Here is a 20,305-nt window from a genome sequence, read left to right on the forward strand (position 1 = left end):
ATGCCGTACGGGGGAAATGATCCCCTTGATATAGGCTTAAATGATCCCTATTTTTTGTGTAAAATTATAATTAATAAAATGACCCCCCATCATTTAAAGGAGTTCTAAAAGTTTGAGCAGATCAAAAGAAATTTACATACCAATATTGTAACATTTGAATAAGGAACTCAAAAATATTTCGACGGTGTACATATGTCGAATAGTTTTGCTATAAATTACTTTTTTTCTTAAGGGAATCATTTTAGACCACCTTCCCCTACATGATATATCAGGTATATGTTAGTTAGTATTTCGTTAAAAATTGAAACCAACAATTTATTAGATCTCAAACTTTTGACCTAAGGTATATATCTAATGTTTGTAGCATATATTATAAGGTAATGCCTAAAGGTATCAACAGTTATGTTAGCATAACATAGATATTATTGTATGATGATGTGCTTCATGTAAGTGTACCTAGTATTGATAGGTCTGTTTTTGATTAGAAGATGATTTTCAAAACAATTTTTTTTTTATAGCTAGCTTTTTTTTATTAATGAAAATAATGATTTTTACCTTGAGGGCCACAGACAAATTAAAATTAAAATTAATTGTACGATACGAGAAACAAGAAACTATACTGAGGGTGTATCGCAAGTCACGCCGTATCTCTCAGAGATGAATTCAAGAAGTCCAAATAATTCGAAAACTTTCAGAAGTTTTACGATTCGATGTATCATTAACGTGGTAAGACTTCGTTAATTATTGTTTGTAATTTTGTGAATTTCTCTATTGATATTGTGCAAAACTGCAATTTGAAATTTATATAAGCATTATGGATATATATCATAAAGGAGGGACTGTTTTTACTTAAAACAATTTCAACGTCATATCCGTTTAAAAAGTGGTAATCTTATACATAAAAATGAATCACTGAATGTGTTACTAAGCACAAATCTCGAGAGCAGCTGAGCCAATTTCTCTAATTCTTTTTTATAATATTCCTTGAAGTACGGGGAAGGTTCTTAAAGAGAGAAAAATTTAAAAAATTTGCTGAAAAAGTCTATAAACAACACTTTTCTATATTCCCATACAGAAGATTCGTAATAATAATTATAAGTCAATTTGAACTTTAATACCATACCATAAAGTTTAAGTGTTAGTAGAGGGGTTTCGGGAAAGCAAAAAAATTGAATGGTGTTAGTATCGTTAATATATTAATGTCAATATTTGTCAATATTGATACTATTGTAACATTACTCAAAAACAAATTGTCTATGGTAAAATGTAAATTGTCTGTGGTAAAATGTCAATTGAAATGTAAACGTCTCTTTGCTGAACCGCTGTTAGCAGAATATGTATTAAAAAAAAAGAATCGACTATTAAGTATTTTTACAATATTTGATTGTACCTCTGTAAAGAAAGCTGAAATGAAATTTTGCCATGCTTTATTTTTAACTTATGTTGACCCGCGAAATTTATTTTTCAGAAATACGGCGTACCAATTTATGGATTTCAGCGTTTTGTATTATAACTCTTTAAAGAAGCATCAAATGAAATTTTGTCATTTTCGACTTACTTTGACCTAAGGATTCTAAATTACAGAAATGTGGCGTAAGTTATGATAAACCCTGTATAATGTCTATATTATTCAATGTCTCTGTTATTATTTATCATATAATTAATTTTATGTTTAATTGATACTTATATGTATAGTAAAATAAATTACGCATCGAGAGAAAAATTAAGCGAAAAGTCAAAACAAACTTAGTATTATTTATCATATATGTATTATGAATATGATTGATATTTTATATGGCAATTTCCAGTTTTTTCCTATAATTAATAATGGAATTGTTTCTTTAAAAAAAAAAAAAAATAATAATAAAAACTAATTCAGAATAATGTATGATTAAATAATTAATATTGTTTTAAACAATATATGTTTTATTAATTTTTTAGAATAATTTTTTTCGAAAAACTATAACATCTAGATCTCATACGTAAATCTAAAGATTTTAATTTTTTTTTTTTTAATTTTAAAATTCATCAAGGATTAATACTTAATTATACCTTTACCCGATTCATAGATATTAATTTTAGGTATCACATAAAATTTTTTACGATATTTTTTCCTAATGGGAGCGCAATTACAGCATTGCACATACCTATTTGCGATACAACCGAATATATAACGCTTCCATAATTGATTACGTTAATTTTTTATTAGTTCAGGTGTTTGAAGGACTGCCGTAAAAAGAATTTCCATAGTTTTATTTCAATTGAATAATATTCACTCGATATGCAAATAACAAAACATATTGTTTTTTGCCATTTTGTCAAATTTATGAACAAACTATCTGCGCTCCGCGGTGTTACCCGCTATTAAAAGAGATTTTCAGAGTTTTTATCGTTACTGTGTAAATTAATCAAGCCTTCTTGAGAAAATGCGCTAAAAATTTATAACACGATCTTTTACAAAACCCTTTAAAAAACACGATTCTCGATGCTATCCCATAGCAACCGTGCATTTTTCCGGAACAAAAATTAGCCAATGTCATTTTCGGACCCCTAAACTACCACTACCTTCGGAAAAAAAATTGATCCTTTGCTCTATGGAAAATTAAAACAAATCTATCCCAAGGGAACCATATATTTTACCAGGAAAAAAAACATTTTGCCTTTGCGCTATTCCAGATTATAATCTATCTCTGTGCCAAATTTCATTCAGATCCGTTCAGCCGTTCTGGCGTGATTGAGTAACAAACATCCATCCATCCATCTATCCAAACTTTCACGATGATAATATAACTAGCCAATATATAATATAATACATATATATGTATACATACATATAGGTATAAATAAATATATATATATATATATATATAGGAAAATTGCATTTTCCATTGCATTGCAGATGGATTTTTCATGTATATATCAGATTGTATAATATCAGATTGAAATTATTGACCTATAAAATACTTTTTTATTATCAAGGTCCATACTGATGATCTAGTGTTAGTATTGATTTTCAAGTTTTCATTTTGATGAAAATACATTGTTGATAAATATGGGTCATTGTCAGCTAATATGTACATAATTTATGGAAAGTATTTTGTTACATAAATGTCGACTTTTTTTTTATTAAACGTTCAATTATATAATATAAAAATTATTTTATTAAAATGATTAAATGAATTAATGTAACGTAAAGAAATATGGCTGATGTTGTTGAATCATAAGAAAAGTACGTACTCAAGTATAGAGGAGGTTAAAGGTCAAATAATTTAAATATATAGACGTATAACGAGTCACTGTATTTAATAGTCCAAGCAATTTTCAACAACCAGTTTCTCAACATAAAGTTGTAGGTTTTTAATTTTTAAGAAGGACTTTCGGTACCCTCCTTGCATCTGGCAAATTATATACAGAATGTTCGATTTACAACTAGGCATATAAATATCACGAGTATGACAGAGTACATGCGTTAAGCAATGAATCTAAGTAAGAGGTATTATAGGTGTTATATGAAATTGCAAAAGTGACTTCTATCGTGGCTTATCTGTTGTAGTTCATCTATTTATCTATTCAACTCAGAAACTCCCACTCTCTAAGAGTCTTACAACTATCTCAACGCATATCGAAGCTTCAACGCATGTATATAATACTTCTCACTTAGTTGCATTGCTTAACGCATGTATTTTGTCATACTCGTGATATTTATATGCCTAGATGTAAATCGAACATTCTGTATATTTAAATAGATACATATATACTTTTAAGGCATTTCAGTATTACTCCAGGAAATAAAGGTTTTTCTACCTAAAAATTCCAAGTGAAGATTTTTCAACGGGATTATCTTTATTCAGGTGCAAGGTGCAAGAAATTACGTATGAAAAATCTATTGCAAAATCATGTGCGCAAAAAAAAAAATATTAATGATCAAAGGTCGTGAAAATAGGTTTTTTTCAAATTTCTCGTAAACTATTAAGTTTATGACAGTTATAGTTATTATAAAATTTGTTTATGAGTTAATTTGACACAAAAAAGGTGCTGTACGAAATTTCCGTAGAAGCAATAGTTTTCGAAATATTTAACTCATAAAAGTTAGAGTAAGTCGCCTGCTCTACTGCACGAAAAATATCAAAAATATTTTATAAATTAAAAATATTAAAAAAAAAATTAAAAAATAAACATTTTTAATTTTTTCTTTTGTTGACTATTGCTTCTAGAGATATTTTGTATAGAACCTTTTTATACCATGTATATATGAAATATACATAGTATATTAAGTTTAGTCCCAAGTTTGTAACGCTTAAAAATAATGATGCTAGGAAAAAAATTTTGTCATAGGTGTTCATAAAATCACCTATAATTAGTCCATTTCCGTCAGTCCGTCTGTGGACACGATAACTCAAAAACGAAAAAAGATATCGAGCTGAAATTTTTACAGCGTACTCAGGACGTAAAAAGTGAGGTCAAGTTCGTAAATGAGCATCATAGGTCAATTGGGTCTTGGGTCCGTAGGACCCACTTTGTAAACCGTTAGAGATAGAACAAAAGTTTAAATATAAAAAATGTTCCTTATCAAAAATTAAGCAACTTTTGTTTGAAATATTTTTTCGTAAACATCACTGTTTACCCGTGAGGGTGCCAATTAGGCGGAAATTTTATAATATGTACTATACTTGATTATCAGTTATGTATGTGTCACATGTTTGTATGTGTAATGTGATAAAGAAATCAACACTGACTTTGCATGGTATTTCAACAATTAACTCAGTCAATTGTTTGTTTTCACTTGTTTATGTAAAATTTACTAACGAACAAATATTATAATAGGACATGATTTTACAGTGGACTTTTCATTTGTCATCTCTTGCATCTGAATAAAGATAATCCCGTGGGAAAATCTTCACTTCAATAACAAGCACAAGCTTGTATTGACAATGAACTCAATATATATAAGGTTTTTAAATAATTAACAATCATGTTATATTAAATGTTTTTATTAAAAAAATTGTCTAACTTCAATCAATAACACAATTATCAGCAATAGGTTTTAATCTATTGAAAACTGATTGCCATGGACATATTCCTTGTACACATCCTGGTAAATCTACTTCTAATGGTTCTTCATTTATTATAAATTGTACGTATTTTTCATTATCATCACACCTAAAAATGAGTATTCAATTGTTTAGGTCAAATATTAAAGTGTTCTTGAGTCAAATTCAAGTTTATGATACTTATGAGTGAATAGACAACTTTCTCTTTAAAAAATTTCACATATAAGAATAAATTTATGAACAAATACAAGAAATAGAATTTATTATGTTATAGAACTGTTTAGCGGACTATTAAGAAGTGAATTGGTATACAAGTCTAAAAAAATAAAAACGGAATAAATATTATATTCGGACTATACGAAATATGGATGGGGAAGTGGTGTACCTTGATTTTTTAAAGGCGGCATTTTTTAAATTTCATAAACAAATATTATAAGTGTACCGAAAAAATTCAAACTATTAAAGTCATTTTATTGTTAGTATTAAAAATCCAACTCAGACGATTAAACGAGTATTTTTCTAGAATTGCTCCGAAATAAAAGTTTTTTGTACAGGATATTAAATGATATCTCAAAAACAATTCACTCAACCGTTAAATGGGCAAGAGTAATAAAAAATTTTTTGAAATTTTCTCGATTTTTCATGGGTATCACTTAAGAAAATTAAAAAAAAAAATTTTTCGGCTTCAATTTGGGTATTTTTGGGTCAGAAAATACAAAACTAGAGATCATTTGACTATTTGACCTTTGATTTGTAAGATGTCGACCAAAATCCTATACCACTGGCGATATCATGGAGCAATTTCAGTTGATATCTGAGTAACATGCCGTTTAGTCGTCAAATAGACCCGATTTTTGCATTTTTTGTACGCAAATTTTTTTAAATCTAAATTGGATACAAAACAACTTTCCCAATTTTTTGCAATTTTCAAAAGGGGCAATTTTCGAAAAAAAAACCACCACACGAGAATTTAGAACCTAAAAAATACAAAAATTTGGTTTCTAAGCGATTAGATCCTAAAATTTTTGCATAGAAATTAAAAACTCGGATTTTTTTTCATAATTGGATATGTACCTAGTATTTGAGATGTTGTTAGGTTAGGTTAGGTTAGGTTAGGTTAGGTTAGGTTAGGTTATATTGGCTGTCTACGAAGAACACACTTAGACTATAGAGCCCATTGTGATACCATACAATGAAAAAACTAAAACCTACGGGCATGAAAAGTAAAAAAGTATTAAAAACTCAAAAATGCTCATAAAAAGCTCTTACTGCCCCTCTATAAAAATACCTAGTCTGGATTAGTGCCTAAAGCTTTAAACTATTTTTCTTTATTTTGATATTAAATTGAAATTTTAGGGCGTATATGTACGTCAATTCAACAGCTCAACACTTTGTAATATACACGCCAAAATTAACGTCCTTTGAAATCAAAATAATTATGAATTATACTCACGAATAAAATGTAGCTGTAACATGACCTGAAAATGGAATATCATCAGTTGTTTTCCATTTTCGATCTGTTGCATATTCATAATTATCAGCTGTCAATAAGTATGAATCTCTTTTGGCATTTAAACTTACAAATAATCCTTCAAAAGTAGCACGATGTGAAAAAATTAGTATTCCTTTTGGTTGATTCAATTCATTATTTGCAGTTTTCATAAAATAATACATCATTGATTTGGCAGTTGTACATCCGGCATCTATAGCAGTTTCATTACCGTATCCGTATTCATAATAGCAAAATAAGTCTTCATGATATTCAAATAAGTTTTTTTGTTCGGTCGTAAATACAGCACACCTAGTAAAATAAATGAATTCACTCAATTCAAAGTCACCTGGATGATTTGTAGTATCCCCAAATTATATAAATAGTAAGAAAAATGTTTTTTTTTTTTTTAATTTTATTTTTAACCTTAAAAATGAATGTATATAAAAAAATGGTGGAAGCGATGAGAAGAACTATAGTTTTCCATCACTTAAAAGAAGTATGTATTATTTTTTATGCCATAACATTGTTATTAACCACATTGAAGAAAAAGAGTACTAGTTGCAAGAATGTATGTTCTTAACATGGTAGCAAGTAAATATTTTCTTTGCTCAAGAAAATAATTAGGCCCGTGAGTCCTTTGTCCGGTGTTCTATAATTGCTTGTAAAAAGTACCTAATTTCGATTTGAGGTCTAATTTCTGAGATATTGTTATTGGAAAAATAAAAAAAATCCATCAATTAAAAGTCAGTAGGCTTATTAGGCGTGCACTTGTTTATATGAAAGGACTATCCAAAACTTGTAAAATAATTTAATTAGACAGTTTGCTGTCTTTTTCGTTGCATTTAATTATCTAATTATCTCACTTTCTGCGATTATCAATGACAATAGTTACAATTCTAAATTGATTAATATTCCGAATGTTGCCAGAAATCCATTGCTTCGATTTTTAATACCCCCTCCCTTTCCATAGAAACAATCAAATGACAAATTTTTGAACCAAGTAAAGCTTCTAGGTTTTTTAGCCAATTTAAGTAAAAAAGGCTTTTGTGATTTTTTCGCGTCATATAGACAGAAACTAAATTAAACTAATAAAAAGCTTGTAAACATGTAGGTATATTTTTCCCAGAGTTGTAGATTTTTGGAATCCTCTTTTGTGTTTTTTATTGAACTAACCATGGCGATAATTCATTTAAGTGCCATGCGTTATCGTATCGACACATATCGTACAATAATTTTACGCTTGTCCAATTTAATGGTGTTTCAATATATCCTAATTTTTCACTGACATCCAATATCATTTCTTGTATCATAGGCGATTCTAGAAAACGGTTGGGTTCTGGTAAATCCATTGGAAATCGAAATCGTTCGTCGTTTATCTGAAAAAATTAGATATCTATAATCTATAAATATAAAAATACCCTATGTAAAGATCCATAATGACCGTATTTGGACAGTACAGTGATCGAGAAAATAAATTCGAAGCAAGTAATACAAAATTTTGCGGGCCAATAAATCATTTTATTATCGAGATAAGTCTAATGTTTGTATTAATTTGTGTTCTAAGCATCTTAAATCCACCTCTTGATTTCCATAATACCTTCATAATGGCTTATAACCTACTTTCAGTTTTAGATGCCTTCGGTTAGTGTTTAAGGACGAAAGAGAGTCTATCAAGGAGTGTGAATGAATGAGGAAAAATTTCGGCCTGACTTAACCTTTCGATTTCTGTAGGGGTCAAGAAAGAGGACTAATATAGATAGAAATCATCGTCCAAATATACCTAGCTACTGCGAAAATTTGACCTAAATCGTTTAAGTCAGTGGAACATTTATGTTTTAATTTTTATCTAAGGATTTTTCTTTCTTGTAGAAAAAATTTTTTGGTTAATGAATTATATATAATAATAACTTGCATACCAGTGAATCTTTCTTGTAATTTCTGCTACTGTGATTAAATATACGATCCAGAAATATATCACAAGTTTTAGTGACACATGGATCAACAAATGAATGTACCTACAATTATAAAAATGAAATATTAAAGTAATCCGGCAGTTTGGTTCGGTGCAGAATGTTATTTTTTTTGCCGCCGTAAATGATAGTTCAAAGTGCCTTGATCACTATACACACAGGGCCACTTGCAGGGCAAAATTTTGATTTTTAACAGATTTTTCATTTAAAAATTGTGATTTTTAACACAGTTCCTTATGGAAGAACTCACAATAATTTTAACTGTACAAAAATTAATCAGTGATTGTGCTTCAAAAAAGCTTTCATCATGAAGAAAATTTATCACAGATTCTGTTTATGCAAAAAAAAAAAAAAAAAAAAACATTACCTTACGGCGCTTTTCAAAAAGAAAACATAAAAAACATTGGTTTTTCACGCTTTTACGATATTTTTATTACAAATTGCCTAGTTTACTATATTTTTAGAGAATTTTATTACATTTACATCATACAAATGGCCTAGGTGACTACACAACAGCCGGACTATTTTAAATAACGAGCAATAATTGAGTTATCCTTCAAAGCTTTAATTTGTGGTAGTTTTTTTTACACTAATATTTCAGTAAATTTAAAATTGATTTTTCTTTTACTATCCAGTTTTGGTGATTAAAGTTTTGACAATGCTCTCCCCAAAACTGGTTTATAACAACAACAAAAATTCCCAATAAAGAAAGTCTGCTAAAAATATATCCATACTAAAATTGTTTTATCTAGGCCAAAATTTAAAAAAACAGGGTACATTTTTAAAGCACACAGTTGAATTTAAGTAGTTCGATCTTTTAATTTTGATTTAAAATAACTTATATTTACAAAAACAAAAAATATAAATTGGAATCAATTAAATTGTACTATTAGGCTCGAAAACACACTTTAAAGTTCAAAAAGTTAGCCTCGATAAAACAACTCTAAGTATAGTTGGATTATTATTATTAACAAATGCAAGTTTTTGTAATGTTTCTTACAACATAGTTATCTTCATTATAAGGAAAATCAAATAAACTTGAATAGTCTCTTCGAAAATGATCAGCTAACTCAGTTACTTGTTGTGCACCAGAATCCGCTAATCCATAAGCAGTTTCAAAACTTACAAATGGATCCAATTTCCAATTTTTAATATTATTAAAATCTTCCTCACATAAACGAGATTTATAAGTTTTTTTCTAAGAAACAATTTTCAAAATTAAAAAAAAAAAATTATTAACCGGAAAATAAAATAAAATTTATTTTAATCGTACTTCATAATTTTTTACAATTTCTTCTTGAATTTTTGGTAAATCGTTTTGAAGTATTAATACTTCCTCAGTCTCTTGTAATCGAACTCCATGACGAATCACACTCCATAATTGAACAGGTTTGCATTCTTTAAATCATACAAAATAAATTAGTTTAAATTCGAAGACCTTAAGGACATAAAGAAATCATCTGTGTTTTTTTTTATCTGCTGTTTTTAATCTGATAGTAAGTAAGTTTGGAAATTGAGAAAGAGCTTTTATCGTTTTTTATCATTAAATAATCGAAAAATTACCTAGTTTTATAATTGTTAGGCCCTAATTCCTATCTCTGGTATCTTTAAGCATGTATTTACTTACTTGCGGGTAAAGTTGGCTTCGTGATATTTTTATTAAAATCATATACAGTTTTTGTTGCAAAACGTTTTGATGGAGATGGATCATTTGCGTAACAATACTCGACATTTTGAGACTTTCTATTTTGTTTTAATAAATATATACTAAACGAACTCTCTATTGCCAAAAATATTAGAACAATTAGTACACCAATTCTTAAAGATAAGTCTAAAAATAAAAAAACTTTTAACAAAAAGAAAACCGACTTCAAAAGAAAAATTTTTCCAAAACAAATTAAAATGCACTAAAAAGTAAACAAATAATGATAATATAATGGAGTTAAAATTATTGTTATTTTTGGAGTCGATGGCAGTCAAGCTAATGTAGCAAACTGTTCTGTCATTGTTGTTTCCTTGGCTGCCACCGACTCCAAAAATAACAATAATTTTAACTCCATTATATTATCATTATTTGTTTACTTTTTAGTGCATTTTAATTTGTTTTGGAAAAATTTTTCTTTTGAAGTCGGTTTTCTTTTTGTTAAAAGTTTTTTTATTTTTGGATTTTTAGTGAATCTGAAGTACACTAACTAATTTTTCACTAAAAAAAGAATCACCGAAGTGATATTGAGTTATTCGTCCTCTTGTCGTGCATAATGAATGCAAATTTAATACTTTTATGATTTTCTCATAGATGCCGCTGTCAGAACTAGACCAAAATGAAATGGGACCAAACGGAAAGCACCAGCTTTCAAACAGATAAAGAATCATCAAAATCGGTTCACCCAGTCAAAAGTTCTGCGGTAACAAACATAAAAAAAAAAAAAAAAAAAAAAAAATATACAGTCGAATTGATAACCTCCTCCGTTTTTGTTTGAAGTCGGTTAAAAATAAATGCAAAATTAAATTTATAATAATATTAATTTTTGTTAATGTAGATATTAATTATTTTTACTCATTATGAATGCACTTTGTTTTCCAAATTATTAATAAATAATAAATACTATAGCATTTTTATTTTTATTTTTGTATACAAACCTTATCCATATATTTATAATACTTTTACAGGAATGTAGGGATGATAAAATTTAAAATAATTGATACCTATTCATTTGTTTTTATTATCAATACATATTAAATAATAATTATATCAAATAAAATAATTTTTACAACAGTAGCGTGAAGCTAGGTGGAAAATAGGTACATCTAGGTATATTCTAACATTTTTTTCGTGCAGAAAAAAATGTGTTTTTCCAAACATACAAGAAAGCGCGGTGTAGGCGTACGAGCATTAACGGTATCTATTAGAATTCCAATCAAGGTATCTTTTATCTAGATTAAAGATTATTATACAGGTGATTTTTGAAGTTCCATAATCGTACAAATGGGAAAAAACTTTAACGTGTCCTATATAATCATGAAATTACCGACATTTTTATTCAAATTTTTATTGAGGCTAATAATCTTAAAGCACAAAAATATGTCTGGCAAAGCAAAAACTTCTTTTGCAAAGTTTGGTTGATAAAAAAAAGATATTTTGGTATTCCATAAATATTGTTTCGCTATACCTTGCATCGTTTTCATATGCCTATACATTTTTTCGATAGCGCGGTATAAGGACTAAAATAGTTAGCACCTTCATACCTTCAGAACCATCACGTATATTGAAATTGTATTTTTGTTTTAAAATTTGTTATCATTCTAAAGCCACTCTAAAATATTTCTAAACGTACGCTAATGATTTATAGATTGTTGGTTTTAATCTTTTTAACACAATCCAAAAAGCAGGGCCTAGATAAAAAACGGAGTATGATGTCTATCCCAATTAAAATTTGATATAATCTCTCTTACGCTTTTTGTTTTCTGGAAATCAAGCATTTAAGTAGATAAAAACTCGAATGATCAAGTCATTAAGTTCATAATTATATTACCAATACGGTTTTATTTTAAGGTGAGTTATTCCTTAGGGACACGCATGGAAATGTATTTACGTAAGGGTTAGTTGGGCTATACATGCACTTTTACGTTCATTAACATTTTTTTAAATGGGATCCTGCAAAAATTATCCCTGCGAAAATTATTCATACTCTATGACGGATTTTACCTGGTCTAATTACGCCGCAGACAATAATAAAAGATTACTTTTTCCAAAATTATGAAAATTTTATTACTGATTGATTGAATGATTGATTGATTTATTCTAAACGAAAGCTTGCCTTTAAAATGAGTAAATATACTTAAATTTTTTTAATAACTTAGAGGCCATGGAAAACCATTTATTTGAATTGTCTGTCCAAAAGTGGGTAGTTGAAAAACCTAAAAATTTTACACGCTATATAAAGGAAATATTTTTTTGAAATTTCATTTCTGTTTCTTTTGGAATTAATTATAATTAAATGGACTTTCGACGATGAGAAATTTTTCTGATTAAACAAATATTGTTATAATATGACGCAAAACATTCATAGCAATGATACTGTAGGCGATAAATCCGCTCACCAAAGAACAACTTTTTTACGCATTTAATCTCCAAATCCCAATTAACATTGACATCACTTGATTTAATTGACTTTGATTAATTTAATCCTCCAGATATAGGTAAGAGAATTGATAGTCTATCTAATCTAATAGGTAGTGAATTATATTTGGAAAAGATATATTTTTCCAAAAAATTAAAATAATTTTTCGAAAATCCAACCAATAGAAAGAGCCTCAAAAATCAAATAATATACCTTTAAATGGGACGAATGATGGATGATATTTCAGTTGTTACGTTTTAAGGTGAAAATTTAAATTATTTCTCTCCTACAATTATCCAGTTATTTCTAATTTTTGGAATAATGCATTCAAAAATTTTCAGCTCAATGTAAAAACAAAATTCTTAAATATCTTAAAATTATATACGTTATTTAAGCTTCAATCAAAGATGAAAGGTAAGATTTTATTATTTTTAACTAAATTTTGCATACGAATTTAATTAAGTAAGAGTTTATAATTATAATTAGAAAATTGGCTGTGTTTAATGAAAATATATTACTTTTTTCTTGTTTGTGTGAATGGATTTTAATATCAAGTCCTTGTATTCAATAAAATTAAATCTTTGTATAGCAAAATTGAATGTTCAGAAGAAAATTAAAAAAGATAGGGAGATGAAAATTTGTTGGTAGCTTCCAGTAACAGTCTTGTCTTAACAAAAATAAATTCTAGAAAATTTTTTTCGAAACTTTTCGTAATTTTCGAAAACTAAATAAATGGCTACGGGAGCGGAAATTTGAACGAGTCGAGCTACGGGAACTTTATAAAACAAGATTTTAATTTTTATAGGTTTTTTTTATTACTAAAAACAAAATAATAATAATAATGTAACTAATAATAATTTGTATAATTTAGTTAGCTTTTTTTTTATTCAGTCAAATTAAATATCTTGTCTGACACGATAAATTAAATAAATTAATCGTATTTATCGTACTTGTCTCATTCCTTCATTTCTTATAAAACAACTTCCTGTAAATATTGTTTGAATTATTAATTTAATAAAAATAGTTAAATGAATAAACTTGGAAATTACTACAAGCAAATTAATAATTAACACCATTTTACGATGAATTCGTGTATGCAATGTGTTGGATTCAGTTGTTGGAGGGAAATGGACGTACTCCGATTTCCTGAATAGTTATAGATTATTCGAAGGGGAAACAGTTTTTATAAAAGAAGAAAATCCTTTCGAGCTTTACCTTTAACTTTCTAAAATTTTGGAACATATTGCAAACAAAAGTTAAAACTCTTTTTCTACACTTTAATTAAGTGGGTAAAATAGTTCAAACATATGTTTAATGTTTAAATACTTACATCTCGAATAGAACATAGTTCATAATAATCAATTACCAATAATAGTTTTAGAACCAACTTTTATGGCTTCCCTGCGCCAAAACCAATAATACTGTAGGAAAGTTTAATTATCATTAAACTATGTAATTGTACTTTTGCACCTCTTTGTACATTCGAAAGAGAAATCTATTTCATTTACTTATGAGCATTTTTGTATTAAATATACTTATACTCTATAGTCTATATTAACTCACAAGATAACATGTTATTATTTTTTACAATATTTTTAAAAATATGCTTTATTTGTTAGTAGTTCCTACCTGTGTTTGGAAAATTTTGTGGTCTTCTATTTAAAATTATTTGGCACCCACTTCTAAATCCAATATGGGAGAAAATTTGCCTCATAATATATTTCTGGTAGGAGCGATTCGGACAATATTTAAAATTTAAAACAAATACGGTGCCTTAAGAATTTAAAATTAACAATTTAAAAAACTATTAACAGATTTAAATAAAATTAAAATATTTATCTGTTTTAGGTTCAACCAAGAAGCTCTTACTTTATGTGTTAATTATTTTTCTATTAATTTCCATTATTGGAGTAATTAGTACTGAAATAATTTTTTCAACTAGACAAAAAGAAAATGATTCTAATTATTGTTTTGCGGATGATAAGGATCCCGTGAGATTATATGGTATTAAAGGAATTTATGATTTTGAAAATTCTGTACTTATTAAACCAAATTTAAGTTCAGGTGAGTAAGAAGTCACAAAAATAAATTAAATCTTTAAATCTTTTTTGCACTGCACCTTTGAGACATTATGTGCTTGGTCCACCAACATGCTCGCGTGCATGGGTAGAGACAGTTTAATTCAGAAATATATATCATAATAAACTACTAACATGTTTCTCATTATAAAATACCAACAACCGTTGGTATACCCAGCCATTGGCCCAAAAACGTAAGGCAAAACAGGAAGTTATGATCAAGAGGGAAAAACCAGAGAATAGTTTAGCTAAGTTAGTACGAGCGTCAAGGCAATTTTAGACTTTTAGACTCATACATCCTTAATTAGCCGGGCATAATGGATTTTTTTGTTTTCAATAATTTATTCAGGTTTTATCTTTAACTTAAATAGTTATTTTTTTTTTAATTTCCACCGACTAGTTTTGGAGAAATCTATAAAAATCATCCATCTACCGTTTTACCATAAGATCAATGTTAAATATGCCTACTTTCGAAGTCATTTATTTATGTAAATAATCGGGTAACTAAAATTTTCCGAATTGATTTACATCGATCCTTAAGTAAATAATTGATTTAGCCAACTAATAATAAGTTCAAATCTAGGGGAGGCACGTGCCCTGACCTGCCCACCCTCGGTACGACGATGCCAACAACTGGCTTTCGAAGTATTTTTTTTCAAAGCATTACGCACAATTTTTAAACCTATAGCTCCAAAGATGCTTTATATTGCTTGAACTGAAGTGTGTGTTTCAATGAAGCCTATTACCTCCTTGAGTATTGAAAAAAGTATTAAGTTAATGTATTTTAGAATGTGAACCCAAACAAGTATGGACAATAATTCGACATGGTGTACGTTATCCAGAAGGAACTCAAGTACCCGACTACCAAGTAAAATTACCAATAATTCAAAAACAAATTTTAGAAAATTATAAGGTATCTAACTTAAAAAAATATTATACCTTTATTAGTTAATATTTATGTTTTTTAAAGTTTAAAATTTAGATATTTTTTTTAGAATAAACTATATGCCAAAGATAAAAAACTTTGCGATACGGATATAGAAAATATAAAAAATTGGAAATTACATCCTGATGTGTCCATTGAAACTGCTTACTTTCTTTCGCAATTTGGAAGAAAACAAATGTTTACCTTAGCGGATAGATTTAAATTACAGTATCCAAGTATTTTTAAAATTCCATACAGCAAAGAAGATTTTCAATTTTTACATACGTTCACCGAACACTGCGTTCTAAAAAGTTTCGAAGCATTTTTTGAAGGTTTATTTGGCGTACCATTTGATAAAAATTATGAACAATTAAAGAATAAAACAGAAGAGGTAATTGACTTAAGGTAGTACCAGCATGAAATCACTTTTCGACAGATTTGGCCGAATTTTTTTTCTCGGGTTTATAATAGCTTTATTTATGAATTCCTAAAATTTCATAATTTTTGACCGTTTAGATCGCGAGATATTTAAAGACAAAGTTCGCGATTTTGAGGGTCATGTCCCATTTAAATCATGTAAAATGTCCGGTCTCTCCAACTATTTTTTATGATATTATTATATATTGAAGAAAAAGTAGAAAAAAAATGTTTATACAATACAATTCTAAAAAAAAAATTTAGAAATTAATTTTCACTTTCGAGATATTAATTTTGACGTAAATTGATCGAAATTGGGACGTTGGCATAATTATTTCCCATTTTAAACGGTCAAAATTTCTGAAACTTTGGGAATTAATAGTAAGCATTATTAAATTCTTAAATTTAATTTTTCGTTAAATTCTGTCGAAAAAAAAATTGTACCATTGCTTTAACATAGAAACTGCAAATACCATGCTGGAACATCCTTAATTCAAATTTTAGGTATTTACAGTTTGTACAACTAATCTATAAAAAGGTGACGTTTTTCTGACCATATCTTTCTTAGTTCAATCGAAAGAGTTCAGTTTTATTTTTTCCGAAAGTTTACTAAAAATTACTAAAAAAATTGAAATTTACAATTGAAAATAATTTTTCTAAACTATAAATTCAAGCGCCAATGACATCAACACATCGTTTTTAGCAATGCCACTGCACGGAGAAATGATAAAATAACATGCAAAATGATAAATGGTTTGTTTCTAAACTTGGTTTCAATAAATTATAACGTAATTTTCCATAGAAACAAGCTCAAAAATGTGAATTTAGCTTGATTTCGATTGGCTCACTGCCTCAACGGGCAAATTTTTTATTAATAAGTACTTAAAAATTATTTAAATATACTTTAGATGAATTATTCTTTCATTTATATATGAATTTGTGACAAAAAAAATTAATGCAAGTTCTCTATTTAATAAAAATCTGAAAATAATGAAAATTTGAGAAACTATTCTAGCTATCCGGCGAACGGGATACGAGCTATTCGGCTGTATTATGTATTATAGCTAGGAGCTGCAAGTAATTTGCTAAATACATTAAAAAAGTCGAATTTTTACTTTTTGAGGAGATTACTTTTCCCACTCTGGATCGCGGAGCTTGTTATTATAATTAATTTAATTTGTATATTATTAATAATTATAAATAATAGTGTATTTGTTTTTTAAATTTTAGGGAAGTATAGACTTCGAATCACTGGAAAAAATGAGAATAAAAATGAAAACTAAAAATCAACGTGCCGCCACAGAGCCAATACGTTTTACTGAAAAACCAATTTTCTTAAATATGTTATCCAATATAAGTGAAAAATTAGGATATAATTCACCATTAAATTGGACAACAGTACGAATATTATTCGATATATGTCGATATGATTATGGTTGGAACAATGACAAAATTTCCCCATGGTGTGCCTTTTTTTCTGAAAATGAACAAAAAATTTTAGAATATTATGAAGATTTATCATGTTATTATGAATATGGATATGGAAATGAATTAGCCCGTGAAATGGGTTGTAACCAAATTAAATCTCTTATTTATAACTTTATGAAAGTTGCAAACGGTGATAAACATCCAAAAGCTGTGGTACATACTTCTCATCGAGCTTATTTTGAAACATTACAAGTTGCATTGGATATAACAAAGGATCCGTATATTTTAACTGCGGACAATTTCGAAACTGCTCAAGATAGAAAATGGAGAACAACAAATGATTGTCCTTATGCGACACAATTTACTGCTGTGTTTTATTCGTAAGTATTAGCCCTTAAGAAAAAAGTTTGAAAACTTATACAGCTGAAAATTGATAAGCGATAGTTCTTTTAGATCCGTGTGCAGGAATCATCCAAGGGGAGGAGGGTTCAAAAATTGATAATAAAGACCATTTTTTTAGAGTTTCATGTCGTTGAGTTAAAAACACTCTTTTGTTTGATGACCGTAACAGCAGACAATTGCTTTGTATTTAGTTTGGTTTGCCATATCATAATGAACGGACTCACGCCAGAGCAACGCTTGCTTTGAAAGTCACTTGTCTACGCCGATATATTAGAGACGGTAGAACACTTCAAATACAAAATTCGGCGAGTTATTGGCGAAATACAACCGCAATTGCTGCGAGAAGTGAGTGAAAATTGGGCATCCAGATTGCGCCATCTATGCACTAGCCGCGACGGCCACATGACCGAAATCAAATTCAAACATTAATGGCATAAAACAATATTTCCAATAAAGCCAGTTTCATTGATATTTAAAAAAAATTTTGTTTGTTTGATTTTAATTTAAAGTTATGAACCTCTAAATAAAAATCCGTTATATGTTATGAGGTTATGACCCAAGAAAGTATTATAATCACACGCGCGCCACTTCTTTAAGACATAATTATACGAAAATAATAAAATTTACAGACTTTTCGCCTTTTTGAAGGCATTCCCCACTTTGACTTTTCAAGTGTGTGGAAATTCCCTAACAATTACCTACATGTTTTTCAATGATACCGACTATCACGACATAAAATCAAATTTTTATTTCTTTTAGGTGTAATAATGAAGAGAAATACGTTCATTTCACTATGAATGAGAAATCGTTGGATGAAATTAATTTTCCTGGATGCAAGGATGGATTATGTCCATGGAGTTCGGTTTTTAATCGATTAAAACCCATTGCAAACACTTGTAATTTAGATTAGTAAGTAGGTACCTCCTTAAAAATGAAATTCAAAATTTGGAGCAGAATACAATAATTTAGAGATGACAAAATAATAATTATAATATCAACCCATTTTATAATTTATCTTAGTAAATATCCGATTAATTGTAAGCCTACAGTATATTTTTTATAAGTGACTATGCGAATATATGGAATTAAAACTTTAAAATTCAATGAATATACACACATAGATTAAAAATACTATAGAAAGTCCTTGAATTTACACATTGGAAAAAAAAGACTTTATTAAAAATATGATGTCATCTTTTGACCATGCAAACTTGTACAAATTGTATTAATTAATTAGGTAATAAAAATTGAGATGTGTGTAGAGGTAATTAGAAATTAGTTCTAAATATCTTAGGCTGATGCTTAAAAAAAGGTTAAACTCGCTTATTTACACCAGTTAGAAAATTTGCATAGTTATTCATACTTTTGTGCAAAATTACTAACTTTAGTGAAATATTTCCCTGCTACAAGTAAATTACCTGTGGGTATGTCCTTTTCCCTTTTTTCTATATATATATATATATAAGATAATAAGTTAACATAAGTCGGGAAAATATTATCGATCTCTTGTTTTATAATATTCGCGTTCGAAAGATATCAATGAACATAAGTTTAACGGACGAAAATCTAGTTCAAATCTTCAGTCAAAGAAAATTTTTTTTTCTCTTGGATTCATTTTACAACAAAAATTGTTTGATCCGATTAGGAGCTACGATGCCACAGACAGGCAGACACACACACACTCACATAGACAATCAATTATAATACACCCACATCCACACAGATCGGTCAAACATATAACACTCTTCTTTTTGTGTCGGGAGTTAAAAAATAAATATATAAATTGATTAATTTTCAAAATCATATTCTTATTTATTCATTAATATTTTATATATGTATAAAAGGCATAATTTTATACAATTTTATGTTCACAAATTTCGTGCATATCATATAAATTATAATAGGAAAATATTTTAAGAGAGATTAATTTAATATAATGTACATAAATATAGTGTTTAATTTCTTAATATATAATTTATTTAACCCGCCAAATAAATCGCCTCTTAAATAATCCTTGCATTTATTTAATGCCACGGCGATCGTAAAGATAATTGTTTTGTAATAAAGTTTATAGGCACAAATATCTAAAGCCAATCAAGAAGATACAGATCTGCTAAAACAAAAATATGTAGAATGAATAATAGAGTGCAGTAAGACTCCAATTATCAGAACTACTGTGATCCGGATCGAACATTTTTTTTGTCATTAAAATATACATACATTTACTGTATTCTATACAATATATTTTTCCTTTTATATTTAAAATTTATGGCTATCCAGATCGGGTGCGATTCTAATGAATCCGTATAATTAAAGTTCTACTATAAAATGCTTGTTAACTGCTTGAAACTACAAAATGCTTATTAAACTAAATAAAATTATTATTAAATTTGTTAAAAAGATTAAACAATTTTTTGTACC

At 28.1% G+C, this 20,305-nt stretch overlaps 2 protein-coding genes across 2 annotated transcripts; one reads left to right on the forward strand and one right to left on the reverse strand.

Moving 5' to 3' along the window:
• Positions 1–4,975: 4,975 nt before the first annotated feature.
• LOC123296161 (multiple inositol polyphosphate phosphatase 1-like) lies at positions 4,976–11,127 on the reverse strand. Its single transcript, XM_044877623.1, has 8 exons — positions 11,071–11,127; positions 10,141–10,344; positions 9,787–9,911; positions 9,514–9,711; positions 8,460–8,558; positions 7,717–7,919; positions 6,505–6,852; positions 4,976–5,160 (listed from the first exon to the last, which is right to left on the reverse strand). Exons 1-8 carry the CDS (start codon positions 11,072–11,074, stop codon positions 5,013–5,015), a joined length of 1,329 nt encoding a protein of 442 aa, XP_044733558.1. The 5' UTR covers positions 11,075–11,127; the 3' UTR covers positions 4,976–5,012.
• A 3,361-nt stretch (positions 11,128–14,488) lies between these two features.
• Positions 14,489–18,961, forward strand: LOC123295704 (multiple inositol polyphosphate phosphatase 1-like). Its single transcript, XM_044877131.1, has 5 exons — positions 14,489–14,698; positions 15,501–15,625; positions 15,708–16,028; positions 17,285–17,862; positions 18,644–18,961. Exons 3-5 carry the CDS (start codon positions 15,834–15,836, stop codon positions 18,792–18,794), a joined length of 924 nt encoding a protein of 307 aa, XP_044733066.1. The 5' UTR covers positions 14,489–14,698; positions 15,501–15,625; positions 15,708–15,833; the 3' UTR covers positions 18,795–18,961.
• Positions 18,962–20,305: the final 1,344 nt, after the last annotated feature.

Source organism: Chrysoperla carnea, chromosome 3 (assembly GCF_905475395.1).
Source record: "Chrysoperla carnea chromosome 3, inChrCarn1.1, whole genome shotgun sequence".
NCBI classification, from domain to species: domain Eukaryota; kingdom Metazoa; phylum Arthropoda; class Insecta; order Neuroptera; family Chrysopidae; genus Chrysoperla; species Chrysoperla carnea.

Bases quoted from the DNA above. Each gene is read 5' to 3' on its own strand.
- LOC123296161 (XM_044877623.1), bottom strand. The intron at 9,712-9,786 runs GTACGATTAAAA...ATTGTTTCTTAG, and splicing joins AAATTGTAAAAAATTATGAA to AAAAAAACTTATAAATCTCG. The intron at 8,559-9,513 runs GTAAGAAACATT...TTATAATTGTAG, and splicing joins ATAATGAAGATAACTATGTT to GTACATTCATTTGTTGATCC.
- LOC123295704 (XM_044877131.1), top strand. From the start codon at position 15,834: ATGTTTACCTTAGCGGATAGATTTAAATTACAGTATCCAAGTATTTTT. The intron at 16,029-17,284 runs GTAATTGACTTA...TTTAAATTTTAG, and splicing joins TAAAGAATAAAACAGAAGAG to GGAAGTATAGACTTCGAATC. The intron at 17,863-18,643 runs GTAAGTATTAGC...TATTTCTTTTAG, and splicing joins TTTACTGCTGTGTTTTATTC to GTGTAATAATGAAGAGAAAT.